This window comes from Stigmatopora nigra, chromosome 6 (assembly GCF_051989575.1).
Source record: "Stigmatopora nigra isolate UIUO_SnigA chromosome 6, RoL_Snig_1.1, whole genome shotgun sequence".
Classification (NCBI taxonomy): domain Eukaryota; kingdom Metazoa; phylum Chordata; class Actinopteri; order Syngnathiformes; family Syngnathidae; genus Stigmatopora; species Stigmatopora nigra.
In genome coordinates, this window is record NC_135513.1 from 4,060,617 (window position 1) to 4,081,173 (window position 20,557).

The 20,557-nt window shown below is 38.5% G+C and overlaps 2 protein-coding genes across 2 annotated transcripts; one reads left to right on the forward strand and one right to left on the reverse strand.

Moving 5' to 3' along the window:
• Positions 1-98: 98 nt before the first annotated feature.
• prss12 (serine protease 12) lies at positions 99-13,524 on the reverse strand. The gene is made up of 13 exons (XM_077718764.1): positions 13,032-13,524; positions 12,095-12,233; positions 10,893-11,065; positions 10,660-10,810; positions 10,379-10,557; positions 10,020-10,161; positions 9,699-9,919; positions 7,410-7,551; positions 5,402-5,607; positions 4,860-4,938; positions 4,020-4,142; positions 1,958-2,253; positions 99-1,037 (listed from the first exon to the last, which is right to left on the reverse strand). The coding sequence occupies exons 1-13, from the start codon at positions 13,462-13,464 to the stop codon at positions 706-708; spliced, it is 2,616 nt and encodes an 871-aa protein (XP_077574890.1). The 5' UTR covers positions 13,465-13,524; the 3' UTR covers positions 99-705.
• A 771-nt stretch (positions 13,525-14,295) lies between these two features.
• On the forward strand, positions 14,296-19,586 carry mettl14 (methyltransferase 14, N6-adenosine-methyltransferase non-catalytic subunit). The gene is made up of 11 exons (XM_077719010.1): positions 14,296-14,494; positions 14,801-14,889; positions 15,038-15,125; positions 15,257-15,334; positions 15,449-15,536; positions 15,613-15,703; positions 15,925-16,066; positions 16,939-17,031; positions 17,759-17,875; positions 18,648-18,858; positions 18,956-19,586. The coding sequence occupies exons 1-11, from the start codon at positions 14,429-14,431 to the stop codon at positions 19,261-19,263; spliced, it is 1,371 nt and encodes a 456-aa protein (XP_077575136.1). The 5' UTR covers positions 14,296-14,428; the 3' UTR covers positions 19,264-19,586.
• Positions 19,587-20,557: the final 971 nt, after the last annotated feature.

Consider the following 20,557-nt stretch of genomic DNA (forward strand, 5'->3'; position numbering starts at 1 on the left):
TGTCACTTAAAGGACAATTATAAATATATGACAAGCAAAATTATTATTATTTTAAATACAAAATCTTAGTTTATTCATAAACAACACAGTACATTGAACCAGATAGAATTATTTATCAAAAAATAAGGAGACAGCATTCATAAGCCTTTTTCAAGTGTATCAGATTGTTGCATGTTGTTAAAATATCTGAGCACAATAAATGGAGTCATGAACAGGTGCATGCTATTCTAAAAATCTATAGAAATATTATGTGCTTTGATTGTAATCACTTCTGTCCATGCTTTAGACATTTTTGAGTGTTGGTGCAAGAGAAAATGTCCTTTGAAAATGTCAAAACAATGATATATTTTGTATTTTTAGTCATGCAAGCGAGGACAAACGTGCAGACGACTGAGTGCAAATCTGCAAAGACACTCATGCAATTACTCCACTCATTCAAACTTAACCTGTGGTCCCTTTACACATTAAAATATTTAAACATAACTCAAATGAAACTTAATGTTGGTAGAATGGAGCTAAGTGACAAAAAAATATGTTTTCAACAAAATACTGCAAAGACATTAATATTAAAGAACCATTCACGACCATTTAAAATAAGTGCTTATTACCAAGACATATATTCAGTGTCTTTTTTTTCTTTTTTGGTCATTCAACTCACCTGACCAATCAGGTAAGCCTATTTGGAGACTGAGATGTCGGTTGTGTTTATGGGCGTCTATGCTTTCCCTCATTATGTGCCATCACCTTGTGTATCCAGGAGCTGAAGGCTGACACTTTGGTGTAGACACCAGGCGACTGCTGGGTCCGACAGGCGTGACCCCACGACGTGACACCGTAAACCACCCAAGAGCCTCCGAGGCGCTCGCACACCAGAGGCCCTCCGCTGTCGCCGCGGCAACTGTCAACGCGCTTGTTTTGCTGGACGCTGCCTGCACACAGCATGCGGCTTGTGAAAGCTCCTTGGAAATACTGATGGCATTGGCGGCGAGGGAGAATGGAGAGCGCTGCCTGCTGGAGGGTCTTGGAGTACGAACGACCTGCAAGGAAGTCGGAAGTTTTCAAATTATTACTAATATCTTGTCAATTAATCTTACTGATGATTTGTTATTTGATACTTTACATGAGATTTTATTGTGTTATCATCACCATGAAATAAAGAAAACCCTTCAAAGCTTAATTTATACCCAAGAATATGCAAACTCCAAATTCAAACTCTTACTACTCAGCTAACTTTACTTATGAGCTGAGGGAATGAATGAAAATTCCACAAATTTGACCTACTGACCTGACTTTTACATACAGCTACCTCACACATTTTACAGTTAGGTGAAAAAAAAGTGTTTAACGTAGAAAATGAGACCTGAGCTCAGCTGATAAAGAATATCGCAACAAAAGCATGAAAAAAAACATCCGTTCTAAAACCAAACTGTTAACAAAATACTAGTTAACCACCATTTGACCACAATTCTCAATCTGCACATCATTGAATCTATTCAATTAAATGAATTCAACTTTTAGCCACAATTAGAATTTTTGCAGCATAGCTCAGAGACACTTTCCATTACTTGGTTGTTAAAGTAATAAAATCCTGGGCTGCAAAGTTTTTTTCAACATGCAGGTATGCATATCTAAGTGTCAAATTAAAGCACGTGTGCAAAGTAGACATCTTGTTGTTAGGTCAAACAGCCACCACACTCCAGTAATAGACACTCTAAATAGCCCATGTTGTCACTGTTCTTAAATAAACTAATAAAACACCCCTTTACATTTTAAAGAGTCCCTCCCCCCCTCCCACTATAATCATGAGTCAATCAACATTGAGATTTCTTTTCCCGCACCCACACCTTGAGGTCCTTCAAGCTTTCCACACCACAGTGACAGTTTTCCGGCTTGTTTTGCACCCAAGGGCCACTTTGCCTTCACTCCTCCACATACACATCCACGAATGAAAGCTCACCTGTATCGCCCCAGCCGGTGATGTGACAGTTACTGGCTTGTTTGAGCGCCCTGTCCTTCTTCAGGGGCAGACAGGCGGGAAGGACGTGACGGTTGAATGACACGCACTCTCCCGGTGTGTGGCCCACAGCGCCCGGTGACAGCCGAACCAAGGCCAGGTCGTAATCGTTGCTGTGGGAGCGGTAACTTGGATGAAGGGCAATCTGATCGACACCGTATTCCTCCTCGTACTCCTCGGGGACAAGGGCGTGATAGTCGCCCACTCTGACTTTGTACTGCCTGGTGTTGTTGCCGTACCTGTAAAAAAATATAATATAATGCACGAGAAATAAGTTATATTAAGATGTGAATGACCAGTCATTTAAGGACACATTTTTCAAAAAATATAGTTTTTTGTGTGTATAGAACTGCACCCGATAATAATGACAGTTCTTGCTAGTAGTGAGACTCTCCTAATAAAATTAAATTATGGGTACAGTATTAAAAGAAAGCTCTGATGCATTGTTTACAAGGTTAACAGTTGCTAAAATGCAGGATATAAAAGCCAAAGTGCAGTTTTTTTTTATTATATTGAACAACAAGGCATTTTTCTTTCAATCTTCGGTCAATTATGATTGGCAAAATTACTTTTCATATTTGGATTTTCTAAATAATAAAAATGAAATGGAAAAATGTTGCATTATAATCTTCAAAGTCAGAATATTACAGATTTTACAGTTCATTTGTATGGTTATCTTTAAACTATAGTATGGCTTGGATTTATTCTCACAAGTTGGTGAAAAGTATGCACAAAACTATATAAAGATAAGTCTATTTGTCCTCGTGTCATTGTGTTTATGATTTAATCTTAGTCACAAGGCCACATGATGAAGAGTTTTGATTCACTTCCTGACATGTTTGGATATTTCTGTAAAAAGCCTTTCAGTGGAAATGAGTTGCTTATCAAAAGGCCACACACGACATAGAAAACACCAGGAAAGTTCCGCAACAATTCAAACAGATTGGCCTGCAGCAAAGTACTTAGACATTTATAAACGCATACCCGGTCCATCTGTTAATACATTTGGTGTCAGGTATACGTTAGATATTACCTACCACATAATCATGTTGCCCAAGTTACCCATCTCGTGTGTTTAAAATGGTCTGGTGTTTTGTTACAGTTGGCACGACCAGAGCTTTACAGTCACAAAATATAAATAGCAATAATCTACTAGCTGCAGGGAGGCTAAATGATATCAGGTCGTGTGTGCAAAACTGCACAAACCAGCAGTAGTGCTCTGTAATACATAGCATGACATGCAAATGTAAATCCTTCATGGAAAAAGTGAGTAGAGTTGGAGAATGCTAAAAGAGTAAAACCAGCATTCTTTCGCAGGAGTGTTTTTGCGGCATGTCACAGGTTGAAATGTCGGTATGAAAATTAATTTAATGAGGCAGACTTACTTGTTTGCAGGAAACCTGTTTGTTCACAATTAGAGTATATGCGTATTTCTTATGTAGATAATTTATACCTATTATTCTATCAGTCTGTGCTGTGTTGTCACAACTTCAATCATAATTATTATTGCAATATCTGGAATTATCAAAGCATCAATTTTCCATTTCTATTGAAGAAATTCTAGGCTTCTCTTTGCTTTTATTTGTTTTTTAATAAGAAAAACAGATGAGATTAATGTATTAACTATACATCTTTTCCAAGTGAGTCCAGTTAGGACTTACGAGTACATCTTGGTTCATATTTGGAAATAAATAAGTCTAGTAGTTAATGCTACATTATTGAATGGGGTGTCGGAAAGTCAATACAAAAACAGAAATGTAATTATTAAGTGTCTTTAGTTATGTCGAGGAAAAATTATGTCCTAGCCAAACTTCTACTAGGTTTTTATGTGTGTGTGGGGGGAGGGGGGGAGAACAAAAAACCTAAGAGACCAGACATAATTTCACATCTGGATGACTGGTATGGTAATATTCTGTGTATAAGACTTAAAGAAAGAAAAATACGACATTTTCATTAGGTAGCTACTGTATTAAAAAGGGACAAATATTGTGATGTATATCCTTACTTCTTAAAGCAGTGTGCCGAAGTGAGGACCCAGCAAGTGTCAATTAAAGTGGCTCCACACACCAGCCTCCCATCCCCTCGAGACCCGCGTAAACGTATCGCAGCCTGCCAAGGCCAACCGCTCCTAAAACAGATGTATGAATGCACACAAGTAACCACAAAGTATTAATGGCTTCTTCACATTTTTCTTTTCATATTTTCACATGCATTTTTGTTCAGTTCTAACCAGTATAGCAGGACTCAAGGACAAATACACAACTTTTGCTCTAAACAATATCTCACATTTGAAAAAAAAACCTGTTAAGCAACCGGAAGCTGATTGGAAAGTCACTCCCACAGGAAATTTCCAGTAATTAACAAAACCAGAAACCACATAACAAACTAGTTTCTGCACATTTTAGCAGTTATGACGCATGTGAATGTCTTATCTAATTCATTTTAATCATACCAGGATTTATTTTAGTATCTTAAAGTCTTATGCAAATGAGCCAGGTGATGGTATTTTTAATATGCACAATGGCAATTAAGTTGAGAGACCTTTTTTGCTGTTGTGATGTTGACTGCATTCTAATCCATTTAGCACCAATCAAATCTGCCCCTTTTACCTCCTTAAAATGTGGCACACGCACATTGAGATATGCACTGGTTTTAACTACTGGTGACTTAAACAGACCTCTTGTATCACCTATTTCTTATTTGTGTTTCACACCTATTGTTACTTATATTCAAATTGGACACTGTCCTTTTCATGTTGTTTTTGGAATAGTAAAAACATGTTTCATGTTTCCCATCGTATTGTGTGATGCTTTTGAATATCTTTTCTATCACACTGTAGACTCACCTTAGTGAATTTTCCCCGCCGATGATTCGCCGCTGCCGAGTGTGTGCGAGCCGGACGCCGCAAATCTGATTGGCAGGAGCTGATTGAGACAGAATAGAGATGTTTATCATTGACGTGTATGAGAAATTTCTGGGAAAGTGATGATTGTAAAACCATAAATTCAGGCTCAGATGTTGGTTTCCTTAAACATTTAATATATTTATTTTCCAAGTCTGAAATTGCTCTTTTTTTATAAGATTAAAATTGGCTAGGCCTAAAATTTTGTCTCCTGTTTAGTTGCCAAACATCCCAAAAGGATGTTGACTTACGAATACATGTAATAAGTATAGGAAACTAATGGAGATGTGAGCCTGTCTCAATGTATGATGGACAGGGAGAAACAAAAACATAGAAAAGATCCATTTCATAATCTGGACATTTTTACACACAGTGGAAGGGCATGATTTATTTTGGCTCATTAGATTTACAGTGCACCAAGTAGGAGAGTGTAACCTTTCAAATTGCTTTGAGACATCAAAACTACAACGCGCTACCTGACCCACCTTTAACGTCTTTGTGGTTGAGCTGGTGTTCACCGTAGTCACAGATTACGCCAGCGTCCTCGCTATGTCGACAGTTGTGTGTCCCAGTAGCCTGCTTGATACAGTCAGAGATGGACCGTTCGTCGCCGCTGCACTTCACATTGTCCACGTGAATGGGTCCTGTTCCTTCGCCAAAATACGCCATGACACGGGCCTTCGCCTGCCCCCTGAAGATGACAGATTTCTGTTTGAGTATGTTTATCAGTTATTATCATCCATACAATACAACAAAGTTGATCACTCAAAACAATTTGAATGTGATGGCAATATTTGGTATTTCATATCTTAAAACTGTCGACTAAAACGTCAACTAAACAATAATTAAATCAAAACTGAAGGCAGTCAAGTATAGATTAGCATTAAGGGTCAAACATAGAATCTTAAACAAATGTATAACAATGCAGACATTTTCAAAACTAAACAATTATCTTAAACACCAATATGAAAATCTATATAAACACACATGTTCAAATGCTTGAGTTCACAAAACCGATTTAAAGACTGTCTCAGTCTCTGGAAATATCACTTTCAGGGAGAATATTTTTAATACCACATTTCATAATAAAGTTATGCATGAACCCCCCAAAAGTCTCTGTTTAAGAGTAAAAAAAAAGCTCTTATAGTTTTCAGTATGACAGCATAATCCCAACATGTGTCATTCAGGTCAATTAGGGTCAAAGTTGGATCTGTATATAATTTGTATACATTTTTGCTTCATCATCTGGAGAGAACTGTCTAACCACAAGGGAAGTGTTTTGTATTTAACAACCTTTCACCACACCCTGCTTCAGACAGAATGATGATCCCGACCTGGCCTTTAGACACCTTCAACATGCTCCATTGCTCCGTCATGCTAATATTCACCAGATGTGGCTTTCACCAACACAAGACACACGCATACGGGGGGAGAAAAAAAAAAACGACAAGCCATTTGTAGTCTGGGAGTGCAGATACTTTTGTGTCCTTATGACAGCGCTCTCTAGACAATAACTTGTCATGGAAATGGGAACAGCGACTCAGAGGGACAGGATAATAAGACACAGAGAAGATGAGACATTCCATCACTTAGCACTATTTGGTCCCCTAAGAGGTTGTTTATTTTGGTTTTCAACATGATGTATGGCTAAGCTGTTTAATAGTGAAGAGTTTCCATTCAAACATTTGGGTAATACATGTTATCTAGCGGTCTATCTTAATAGCAAAGGTTTTGTTAGGCTTTGTAGTTTAACTCAATTTGAACGTGAGGTGTTATTAAATGGAAACAGAAACATGGTATGAGATGAAGAGATGAACAGTGAAAAATTCATGGCTGTGGGGGAGACAAATTCTACTTCCAGAGATGGTATTCTGGATTCACTTAAATGTGAGTGTAGAAACAAAAAAGAGGGAATTATTATATCGTTTCAGGGTGGGATGGTGGTTGAGTGGTTATCACATCTGGCTCACAGTTCTAAGATTGTGGGTTCAATCCTAGGTGGGTTCCAACCTTCCCATTGGGAGTTTGTTTGTTCTCTCCATGTATTCTCTGTGTCCCCTGCAATTGGCTGGCAAACAATCCAGAGTGTCCTCTGCCTATTTCCAATAGTTGGCTGGCATAGGCTCCATCCAGCACACCACTGATTCTTGTGATGATAAGCGGTATAAAAAAAAACAAATAACTGAAAATAACATACTATTTATTTAAATTCCAAAGCATAATCTAAAAAACAAGATAACAACTAACTCCTTAGGTCTTTGATGGAACAAAATATTTTTTATTACCCCAAGATAAAGTCTCATTGTTAAACCACCGTTCTTAACTACTAATATAATTAGCTAGAATAATAGCTCTACTAATGCGCTTTGATGTAATTTTTCCCATAAAAAAAACAATAAAAACCAACCTTTATGGCACATTTTTTGCACATCAGTGTGCTGCATGGATTAATTAAGGTGCAACAGATACAGCCACATTTTTTAGCCCACCTACCTGTATCCCATCTGTCGACACACAACTTCAGCATCCCGATCAGTCCATCCATCATCACACACTGTCCCCCACTGACCAGACAAGTAGATTTCTACCCGCCCCTCTCTGGGGCTTTCTCCTTCCACAAGCCTCACTGGAACACCTGAAAATCAACACAAAGACACACACACACACACACACACACACTGAAATGACTTTCCTTGCTAGAGAGCCACCATTAAAAAGCCATCCATGATGACAAACTGTAACCCAATATTTAATGAATCCAACATCAGACCTCCATCAGTATCTAATGAGGTCACACCAAAATATATTTTTGACGGATCATCCACAGATACTGTCATGGCAGTCATTTCCTCTAAAATTGAGCTATGCTTTTGAGAAATGCCAAGACTAAAATGAAAACATACACGTGTGGGCAAGTGTGCACACGTTCCCAACAAAGAAAACAGCTGGTGCACATTTCTGCTTTAAAGCAATTGGCCAATTACAGAGGCTATAAATTTAGGTAATCTATGTCATCATTAATTGGCTGTAATACTGACATTTTTAGGAACTGTGTTTTTAAAATAGGATTTGATACTGTGGTTCAAACATGCCAATAGGGAAACATTTTTATTTATTATTGCAGCACGTCTTAAACCGATACCATTGTCTCATCTCTTGTAGGGTATTTTTTTAAGTCGTCACAGGAATTTTGAGCTTTGTGTTTGTTCCTTCCTTGTTCTCAACATCTAGGTAAATATATTTCTGATCACGTCAAACAAGGTCAATGCTGTCACGCCCACTACACGTAGCCACACGAATTAGAGCTTAAAAACATTTTTTGACTTGGCCTGCAGTCCCATTCTCTAATACCAGTTTGAAAGCGTAACAATTACAACCACTGCGAGGGCTTAGTTGTTGCGAGACTGAAAGGTAGCTAGTTTTTTGTCCTTGAAGAGCCTAGAGAAGTGGTTCTTAACTAAGCTATAAATACTAGACCCACACATTTACCTAACCCTATGCATTTAGAAGATAAAGCCTTTTTTTAATGTTCTCATGCAAATTTATATTCAAATTACTTCTCCTTTTAACAGCATGTCCAAGCCAGTTTATCCTACCATCAAATAGAGAACAAGCAGTTGAAAGAAAAAAAAGAAAACAAGCCTGTAACTTTGGAGAAACCCATTCCTGCCCTAAAATGCCATTTTGCTTCACTTGAAAACCTTGCCAGTCATCTCTAGATTGTCTGTCCTTTTGAAAAATCAACATGAAGCAATCTACTAAGGGGGAAGGTTGCACACATTAACACACATATCCACACAAGGAAACTCATAAATGCTTTGCAGTAATGACATAATTCTTAAGCAACCCAGAATGTTCCTCAGGCTTTTGCCAAAGCTTCCTAAGCTGCACAAATAAACCCTCAGCATGTGAAACAGCTATTTCAGTCTCAACTGTTTGATCGCTAACCAAAGAAAAGTCTCACATGCTTTCTCTTCCGTGACGCTCAGTAGACTTATCACATCCAGTTTACTGTATCTTGCATTTAGAGCGAGACGACAGAGAACAGAACCCATAAAAACAACGACCACACTTTCTTCTTCCTCTCTACAATCCCCCTTTTTTATTGTCCAATACTGCACTGACATGTTTGTGCAAAACCCCAAAACCTTAAATCCTACCTTCTTGCCAAAAAAGACACAACACCACCTTTTTTTTTACAAAAAAATGTGTGAAGTCTGGTTTTACACTTGAGCAGTGAGTCCAAAGTCTGAGCCCACTAAACCCTCACATAAACTATTTGGTCAGTATCATGGGGATTACATTCAAAAAAAAGCAAGTAGATTAAGAATAAATCCAGTTGTTACAGCAGGGTACGTTTATCAAGAGATGTGTCTTTAAAATCTGCATGACATCACCAACCATCACTTGAGGGATGTTGGATTTTCTAATATGAGGTTTTAATTGAGTGCAGGCGCTTGGGAAAGTCCTTGGAAACGTCTCCATCACATAATAGACAAAGGAAATTGGTGTAAATGAAGACTTTGGTTTCCTGTGCTTGGCTCTCCTGGAGTATGTATGGTATATGCATCAGGAAAAGGGTCAATAGTTAATGTATTAACCACTGAGCATAAAACCACTGTACTGTACTATATCATATAAATCACATGAACTTGGAATTAGAAGTTGTGGTTGTTTATCTTGGGTTTACAGAGATCTGAATGGAGTAGGCCATTTTAGTGTTTTGCAACCACATATTGGATATATTTATTATTGCTATATAAAAAAAATATTATGTCTTACTCGTCGGAAGTCCATCTCCAAGACGGTCTCCATTGCAGGCGATGTTTACGTCTTCATGGTGTGTGCAGTCATGACGAAGCCACTCATTCCGCTTGCACAGCAATAAACTGGGCTCTTTTCCTGTGCAGCTCACGTCATCCAAAAGAATCAGACCAGAAGCAACCCCAAAACGAGGAACTGGCGTAATATCAAGGCCTTCTGGGACCAGTGTCTGGCCTAATCTGGACAGTCCAATCACACACATACGCTTATTTATGTAATACATCCATAAGAAATGACAATACGTACACATTGATGTCTAAATGAACTCTTCATTGTTACCTGTAACCTAGTTGACGACACACTACTTGCGTGTTTGAGTCCGTCCAACCATCATCACACACTGTTCCCCACTGTCCGTGGTAGAAGACTTCTAAGCGTCCCTCATAGCCCCCAGACCCACCCACCAACCTAACAGCTCCATCTGTAGAGATAAAAGGCAGGTCACCTTGTTGCTACTAATAATTTTCTCCAAATTGTTAGGTAGACATCTATACCAATAACACTGGTTAACAAAAAAGTTTCAAATTCTAAACTTAGTTGATTGGGTATTTAGGTGAAGTCTCAATAGGGTTTGTGTCGCACTATGGTTTTTGATAAAAACATGGGTAATTCACAAAGAGGCAGGTGGCATCATATACCTTTTAAAGGGCTACAAGAGACACCAGCATCTTCAGAATGGAGGCAGTTATGCTCTCCCCAAGCACTTTTCAAGCATTGTTCCACAGTGAGTTCATTTCCTGTGCACCTCACCTCATCTAGCCACACACGGCCAGAGCTCTTTCCATAATGTGCCTGACCCCATGCTCGTGCTACACCACTAAAAGGAAGAAGGAAAATGCAGTGTGATTATTAGAAAACCTACAAGACTTCCGGTGTGATTGCTTCTCATTGATAATATTAAACCTTCATGCCTTCACACCTTAGCCCCAGTTGTCGACATACCACCTCTGCATCACTGTCGTCCCATTGGTCATCACATATGGAGCCCCATTGGCCCGCATGGAACACCTCAACTGTTCCTTCAGATAAAGTTTGACCTCCTACCAGCCGTATAGGCACCATAACTGCATCTGATAAAGTACAACTTAGAACGTTCATTCATAAAACACATTCAAAAACAATAAAAATAACTTAGAACCTACTACCACCTACCAAGCTGCTTAGTGCAAGTTACAGCTGCAGCAAGAGAGCACTCATCTCCATTCCAAATGTTTTTTGGACACTGGAGCAGATCAGATTCATCTCCCTGGCATTGGACAGATCTCCAGTGGAGCTTGGCCAAGCTCGGACGAGAAAGAGGCAGCGAATAAGCACGGCCTGAGAGGCTGGAAGGGATTTAGGACTCAAAATGTAAATCCAGAAGAGAATAGAGACAGTTCTACTTAACTGTTTTCTGCAGATTCTACTGGAAAGCAGGTACAAGTATTTCAAAGCAGAACGGCTTCAAGCCTCTTGCAATGCCATTTCAACACGATGATTCATGATTTACCATCATTGCAAATACTGGACACTGTGAGCACTTATGCACCCTTCATTGTTCAATATCTGGCCATGTGACGCCCATTTGTGGCCTTTCTGCCAGACATATGGCTGACATTTGTGTGCTCTCCTTTCTGCAATGGGTTTGCCTCTTGCATAAAAATGCAGGCATGCGTGCCAGAGCTGATTTTAGTGTCAACAGATGGAAGCGTGCAGCTTAGTCCTCTGTCAAGCATGACACCGTATGTGTTTGTGAAAGACCTCAACACAAAATAAATCCATATTTTAAAACATTACATTACCCGTTGATTTGTTTAGAGCTAAAAGAAAATGCAATTGAGGTCATAGGTTAGACAAAGCAGGAATAAGGCTCAGATGGAAGAGAAACAAGAGTGATGGTAACAAGGTAAATAAGTGAAGCACACAAGGTATTTCAATATGTCCAGGGAATGGAGGTTTGGAATGCAAAGGTCATTGGCAAAGAGGGAAGAAAAAAAAAGACAAAAGAGTACTACGTGGGATCCGTGAGCCTTCCCATCATGCTCTCATCATTTTTAACAAGCCTAACGATACCGTATCAAAGTGAATTTTTTATGGTGCACCTGCACTGAATATGTGCATACATATGGACATTCACGCACACACATGACATCTTATCCTTAGAGGCTGTATATTGATAAAGTTGGACTGAGAAAAAACTGTTGAGAAATTATTTGTTTCCAACTGTAAATTGCGTGCATCAATCAGTTTGATATTGTATATAAAATCATTAAGACAAAGGGGAAGTTTAGTGACCATTAACCACAGTGAGTTATCGTGGCTGCACACATTATATGTAGGCTTAACTGTGAACATATACATATCTGCAGACTTACCCCCTGCCAAACTGCCTGCAGACAACTTCAGCGTCTTCATTTTTCCAGTTGTCACTGCAAACGGACCCCCAAACTCCTCCCAGGTAGACCTCCACCCTGCCATCCAGTTTGGAGCGGCCCCCTTGCAGACGTACTGAGCCTTGGCATGCAAAGCAGGGCACGGCTCATATAAAAGTAGGACTTTTTATACGGATACCAACAATGAATAAGTATGACGTTTTGACTCAACCAAATTCTTTTTCTACATGGTATCAATGTAAACATGAATACATAGGCAATTGATAGCATTTTTTTCTTATTGTATAAAGTTCAATCTTGGACACAAATGGAAATCATACTAAAGATTGTATATTTTAATATTGGTGTGGGATAGTTTACTCAAACAAAACACAACAATCAGACAACGAGCACCCACACTATTTGAACTACAATGTGTCTTGGATGTGTGGAATGGAATTGATTATATATGTAAATTAAGAAGTATTTGAATGGAAAAACCATTTGTATAAGACATTTCTCACTTCCCCCTCAATGGAAGACCATACTTAAACTCATACATTATTGAAAGACTCAGTTGTGTTAAGATAAAACACAAAACTGTGCCATATCTGAGAGCAACATTTTGAGGCTGCTCTTTCGTTGCTTCACAGCAGTCTAGCACTCATGTTATATTTAAAGCCATTATCATTAAATCATACTGTGCATAATAAGGTCATCATAATGAGATTTTTAAGCGATAATCTCCTGGGTCAGTATTGTTATTTGAAAAAACAGTTGTGCCAAGGCTTTATTTGGACTAAACGTTAAACAACTTTGGAAAAATCATTGAAATTTCTGCCAGGAAAACCTGCAAATGTTGAGTGAGATCATGCACTGCAAATAAGAAGTACTCTGCCTGCCTGCCAAAGCTGCAGGATGCACGATTTATGGTGTTTACCTTGTTTACAATCGCAATAGCCCCAGTCCACTCTTCCTCTCTTGTTCCGGAAAAAGCACCAGGCTCGGATTCTACCGTCAGGATTTCGACACTGATTGTGCTCCCCGACGTCTTTTCCCGGGTGACGCTCCGTGAAGCCGCCCACCTCGCTCCAGTTCATGCACCGTGCGCCGGACTCGGTGACGTCGATCGCACCCCGGTACGCAGCGCCGGACCCTCGACCCTGCGCGCAGTCACCGAATGCCTGGATAAATGACGACTGGCCGCCGCTCGACCACAGGAGGACGGCCGTGAGGGTGACGAAGACCGCCGTCATGCCGGGGATCTGTCGCTTAGATCCTGGAGGTCCGCACGCGGCTGGAATAGCATCAGATGATGAGAACGAGGAGTTGCGGCCAAATGCATCGACCTGGCGTGGGACGGGAGGGAGCATGGGGTGGGAACCGATCAATCAAACTGCATTACAGTAGACTGCTGAGTGGGAAAAAATCACATGGCTGTCTTCGACAAAGAGAATATAGACGTACTCTATATGGTTTGTGTTGTGTCTGTAAATTTATGAGATCATCTGCACAATAGAAAGGCAAAACAGACAATAGTCTACATAAGTACTGAAATGATCATTTTCAACTCATATCTTGTTTTCAGTGGCCCCAAAAAATGTCCTTAATGTGAAAATGTTCAAATGTTGGCTTTTCAACCAAACATTTGAACCATACAAAATGAAGAAAATCTGTGTTTAACACCAGTGGTCACTACACTGGACAGCTATTCTAAAGTTAACATACATGACCTTATAACCTTTCCACTATATTTGGTCATTTCTAATATGTAATCATCAATTAAAGCCATAATGCTAATCTTTCTGTGTCATTAACAGTGCTTGACATCCGATTTATTCAAACGGGCATCGTAAAATTTGCCCATTGAGCAAAGTATTTCAAAATATTACATTTTCTCTTTATACTTGTGCGTAAAGTCAACGCCCACTAGAACGGAACGTAATCTGATTGGTGGAAAAAAACTGACTACAAACATAGACGTCCAGTTCCATTACGCCTACATGTGGATGCTTATTTTTACCGAACACATTTAGTGCCCATGATGTTTTGACATTTCCAATACAAATTCATTATTACAAGCATTAACATCACGTGTAATATATTAAAAAGGTCATGTAATTTGATTAAAATTAGATTTCAAAAGTTGATAGTTACTCCTGCATTAAATAAACAACAAAGCACCGCCATTCTGATTATGAACACATTGAGCGCTCCCACAACACTTGACCCATAATTCCAGCGTTGGCTAGTTGTTTGCTTCTAGCTAGCAAGTCACTTTTGTAAACACACAGTTGAACCAAGTGTGCATTCCACTACTTGAACAAAATTGACAAAATGAACAGCCGTCTGCAGGAAATCCGTGAGCGACAAAAACTTAGGCGGCAGCTTTTAGCTCAACAGGCAAGTATGCTAATATCTAGTACCTCTGTTAGCATTGTAGCTAAATCACACAATACAATTTGCAGTAATCTGATTGAATACTTGCAAGGTTAAATTGCAATATAATAATCCCATCCATGCATGGTTTGCAATGTGCATTGCATAGAACCCTGAGATCATAATTTGAAGACATGTGCATTGAGGACGTGTGATTTTGAATCCATACATATAATAGTAAAATACTACTACTACTATGTTTCAATGCTCATTTAACACTAAGAAATGATTCGCGTGGAGCAGTTTTTTTCACTTCAAATTTATCAACAGTTGGGAGCTGAGAGTGCAGACAGCATCGGGGCTGTGCTTAACAGCAAAGAAGAACTAAAAGAAATAGAAGAGACAAGAGAAACATGCAGGTAAGGAGTTGCAAATGTATCAGAACTCACAGTTACTGTAGAATATTTTACTTACCTACGTAGCGCAAGGTTGGTTAGCTAATCACAGGATTAAAGGCTGATTCTGCCAATATGTGCACATGTTAAATGTAATATTTGTGTTTTGCAGGTCCTCATTAGATGATTCCGCCCCTTCCTCCAAGAGAAAGACTCTGACAGAGGGTGAAGACACTGAAGAGGATGCAGAGGAACAAAAAGTGAGTGTTTGTGACATCAGCATATTCTTGAAATATGCAATAACTAATAATGCTGTTGTTGTTTTGTCAAATTTCCATTGTATGGATGTAAGAAATACCTGAACAAAAATATATTTGTTTATCTGTCCCAGGATGAGGTAGAGGCACCCCTGACTGAGGAGATCAACCCGTACGAAGAAGTCTACAAGGACTCAAGTACTTTTCTTAAGGTTTGAATTTAACCTTTTGGTGCACGAATAACATCAGTTGTACTGACAATTTCCCAACACAATTTTCATTTGCTCTATCATACTATATCCAGTGTGCAATGTGTTTATTTTCAGGGTACACAGAGTTTGAACCCTCACAATGATTACTGTCAGCATTTTGTTGACACGGGACATAGGCCACAGAACTTCATTCGAGATGTTGGTGAGTACGTTGTGTTTGGGTGTATCTTATTGTATTTGATTGCATGAAATTTAACTTTTTGTGGGGGCGTCGGCAGGATTGGCTGATCGATTTGAGGAGTACCCCAAACTACGAGAACTGATACGACTGAAGGACGAACTTATCTCCACGACCAACACCCCTCCCATGTATGATATGAAACCATGTTTGATTACAATTTTATGTGCTTTTTTACTCTAAATTCCTCACAATTTTCATGATAATGTTGATTTAATGATACATTAATGAAATAACATGGCCATCACTTTTATTCAAATGGATTTGAAATCACACCTTGGCTAAATAGTATTATAGTGTTTACTGTAGTACAAATCTTAACATAGGATTGTGGTGTGCATGGTTTCATCAGGTACCTGCAGGCCGACCCTGAGCACTTTGACCTGCAGGATTTAAAGTCTGAGTTTGACGTAATCCTACTTGAACCTCCATTGGAAGAATATTACAGAGAATCAGGCATCAGCCACACGGAACGCTTCTGGACCTGGGATGATGTAAGTTGACATGGTCTAAATTGTAAAAATGTCTAACTTGAGTATGGGTCTATATCAGAAATGGGCAAACTACGGCCCGCGGGCCACATACGGCCCATTAGGCTTTCTAGTCCGGCCCGCCAACATTGTCCAAATGTTTTTTTTTTTTTTTACTTTTTTGTTGTTTTTTTTTTTTTGTTTTCCCAAGATGGAGCCATCACGCGGAAACCAGTGGTAGTTGCTTTGTCCACTCTTATTTGTTTTTTTTTAGTTTTACAGCCCCTCTATCTTTTTTTTAAATTACATTTAAATATTTCTTAATACATTCCTTTTAACTTTACTTTGTACTTTATACTTTTTACTTTAGTGATGAGTATATTAATACTATAGTCCTTTTTTTCTGTTTATGTTTCATATGTACTGTTAACGGATGCACTTTTTTACATGTATCCTATCTTGTGCTGACCGAGCCCATCAGTCAAATTTTTAAACTCAATGTGGCCCCCGGGCCTGAAAAGTTTGCCCACCCTTGGTCTATACGATTTTGTAATGCATTTCCCAGCTGCCCTCTGTACCCAGTAGAGGGCAACGTGCACTCATCTTAACAAGTTAGCAAAATTGTCCATTCGTGTCCAGTCAAATATTTGTTCTGACTTTCCTTGACTATGTGGTTTTTCCTGACTTCAACATTCCATAAAATTGCATGTTAAGATCATTGAGGACACAACAGTTTTCATTGGTTTTGCATGTGAATGTGAAGGATTTCTGTCACCAAACCAGGTGCGGCTTACCTCTCACCACAGCAATGCAAATGGAATCCTAAATAGGAAAAGTTAAAAATAAATAGATACAAGGGATGACAATTCATTAATATTCTTTCCTGCATTTGGTAGATCATGAAGTTGGAGATTGAAGAGATCTCCGCCCACCGGTCTTTTGTCTTCCTCTGGTGTGGTTCGGGTGAAGGCCTGGATTTAGGAAGGATGGTAACTTTTCCTCTCACTGTCATACACTTGTCAGTTCACAAGTTCACATGTTGGCCAGTGCTCAAAGAAGGTCTCTCATTCTATTGTTATTTTTTTTTAATTCTTTAAGTGTCACGTAAGATGACACTCTTGTTTTTGTAAGTCAAATAGTAACAATTATTTGAGAGTATTCTTAGATCTTCTCACGTACTTGCAGTGGCCCCTCTGCTCATTATGCACGTGGTAATCCTACTTGATATGTTTTTCCAACTGAATACAATGTAGCCTCTTGATCTTTGTACATTTTGAGTGTGGTTCAATGCACTGAAACCAAAATAGACTCCAGGTTAGAATTGTAAACAAGAAACTTAATTTCTCTTGGCTTCCTTGGTAATACAAAGAAAGATATTAGGTTATTATGAATAATTATTCTTAAAATACCATTTGCCAAAAGATGACCATTCTCCCTACTGAATTGATTGTGTACTAAGTGCAACTATGAAATAAGAGTGAAATTATTTTGAGGATGCAATAGAAGCATTATGACTCCAGTTGATTTTTTTATATTTTTTACAACTTATCCTTATATTGCTTATGCGCCAACAGAAATAAGTCAACCGTATGCTCTAGTCATTCGTAATAAAAACAAATTCCCATTTAGCATTAAAACTTTAAGTGTGTACTAGATTAGAGTCTTAACTATTGACGTATGACCAATCATGTTCCCCTTTTCACACAATGTTTTTAGTGTTTGCGGAAATGGGGCTTCAGGCGCAGTGAAGACATCTGCTGGATCAAGACCAACAAAAATAACCCAGGGAAAACAAAGGCACTGGACCCAAAAGCAGTATTTCAGAGGACCAAGGTACAACAAATTAAAACAACAATGTCTAATTCATTTCGAAGGCTAACTAATTACACTCATACATTCAGGTAGGCTTTAGTGGTTTTCCATGGATCTTATTCCCAGAAGACTTGCCCTGTTTATGAACTGCCATGCTGCCAACTAGTTATGTTACTCTGAACAACAGATAGTGTCTCGTGCTAGTTTACAGTAAAATTAATGTTAATTATCAATTTGTTTGATGAAATAAAATGGGACACCACTATTTTTTTTTACAATATGGTCTGATTAAAGGTAATCTAGTAAGTAGATTTTTGGAAAGGAACCTTTTCACCCTTTAATTAATTAAACTGTTTTACAGTAACTTGGATGTATGTGTCAAAATTTGATCCCAATGATTTAGATTTTAAAAATGTCAAACTAGAAGACATTACTATTTGGGAAAGTATTATTTTTCCCTGCATTGTACAGTAATGCCTTGAGATACGAGCTTAATGTGTTCTGGGATCGAACTCGTATGTCGATTTACTCGTATCTCAAATCAACTTTTCCCTTAGAAATGAATTAAATACTAATTAATTCGTTCCCACCCTCTGGAAAAAACATCCAAAACATATTTTTATTTGTTCTAATTTGCCATCTACTAACAGAGTAACTAATAAATATCTAGTTGTCATGATGTTGAATACTAAAAAGAGACATATTACAGTCGTATCTCAAGGTATGACTGTATGTATCTTTTAACACAGCACAATATTAAACATCAAACTGAATGTAACATGCTTCTTTCCAGGAACACTGCCTATTGGGAATCAAAGGAACAGTGCGGAGAAGTAGAGATGGCGATTTCATCCATGCCAATGTGGACATTGATTTGATAATCACGGAGGAGCCCGAGATGGGAAATGTGGAGAAGCCCGTTGAGATCTTTCACATCATCGAGCACTTCTGTTTGGGGCGCAGGAGGCTGCACCTTTTTGGACGAGACTCTACCATCAGGCCAGGTGTGACCGATGTTTTTGTTTACACATCATTGTCTTTTATTTTTATTCGTGTTTTGTTTGCTTTTTATTAGTTACTGGCTTACGTTTACCCTTATAGGATGGCTCACCGTTGGTCCTACACTCACCAACAGTAACTTCAATCCAGAGACTTACGCCGCTCATTTCGCTTTGCCCGAATCCCACCTATCAGGTTGCACTGAAGAAATAGAGCGTCTCCGACCAAAATCGCCTCCCTCAAAGATGAAGTCCGACCGTGGTGGCGGGGCACCAAGAGGTGGGCGTAGTGGTCCGAATGCAGGGAGAGGTGGAGAACGAGGCCGGGAAAGAAATAGGCCAAACTTCCGCGGGGACAGGGGTGGCTTCCGTGGCCGGGGAGGACCACATAGGGGTTTTCCGCCACGCTAGCGAGAAAACTCTTACCCAACTTGTCCTTTTTTACTTGACTATTAACAAGTTGCTACTGATAAGAACCCTTTTATCACCTCCAAAACACATTTTGGACACAAAACAATCGAATGTGTTCCAGACCGAATATGTCAAGCTCCACTTTTTCTTTTGTCCACATACTCTTTTATACTTCTTACCAATGTAGATTCTCTTCAATTCGACTTTTTAAGATCATTTCACCATTTTTTTTTAAAATTTTTTTTTGTATGATACAACATGGTTTTCAGTTTTCAGATCATTAAATTCATCTTCAGACATAGAGGATGCTTCATAACAGAAAATGTTGTAGTTCGTTTTTTTTTGTCTGTGTTTGTGTGCATTTTAATACTCATTGGGAAACTTGATACCATTTCCTCATGTGACGTAGAATTCTCTAAAACAATGCAATTGTTTTCAGTAAACACGAAAACAAATTTTTCACACAAACGTCACGTCACGGATACTACAATACATCCTTGTATTGGTCTGGAAAATTCTCAGGTGTTAAAAATACATGTTGAGACAGTGCTACATTTTCACTGCACACATTCATCAAACTAATTTCCATACAGAAACAACGTAAGGGAATACAAAACTGAATTTCTAAATGATTTGATATACTAAGGTAGAAGATAATCCAAACATATTTCCCCTTACGAAATAAGTAATTGGTCCCTTGAAAACAGAATAGATTCTAATAACTCGTGTTTAAAAAAATAATAATAATAAAAAAAAACGAATAAGGAAGGGACTAATACTTTTCCACTGCACTGTAGCATATTCCTTCCAGACTTCACAAAAAATGTCCATTCAAAATCGTAAAAAACAATGTTAAATAGCTTTTTTAGAAGTTTGTTTGTTAAGGTCTAAAGACCTGAACCGTTAAATGTAAAATTACAATGACTATAATTTGACCAAATAATAAAACTTGAAAGTTGGAGAGGTCTATTGGCTTAGATGGGCCTCATTCGTTCATTTTTTTGGTCGCATTTGTCATTATTATAGGGAATTTCCAAGTAGACATACGGGAAGTAAGTGAAGGTTCCAGAATTTAAGTCATAGTCACACTTTAAAGTATAATTATTGAGAACAATGTCTAAGTGTCAAGTTTTAAAATAAAATTGGATATCATCCAGAGGATTCCAGGAGAGCCTAAATCTGGGTATAACGAGTCTGACTGCATAATTTTTACTTAAAAAACAATAGCACAATAGTAGAACACGTTCTGCTCATTTCCGTCAGTAACGACATTCTATTAATAAAAAAAAAATCT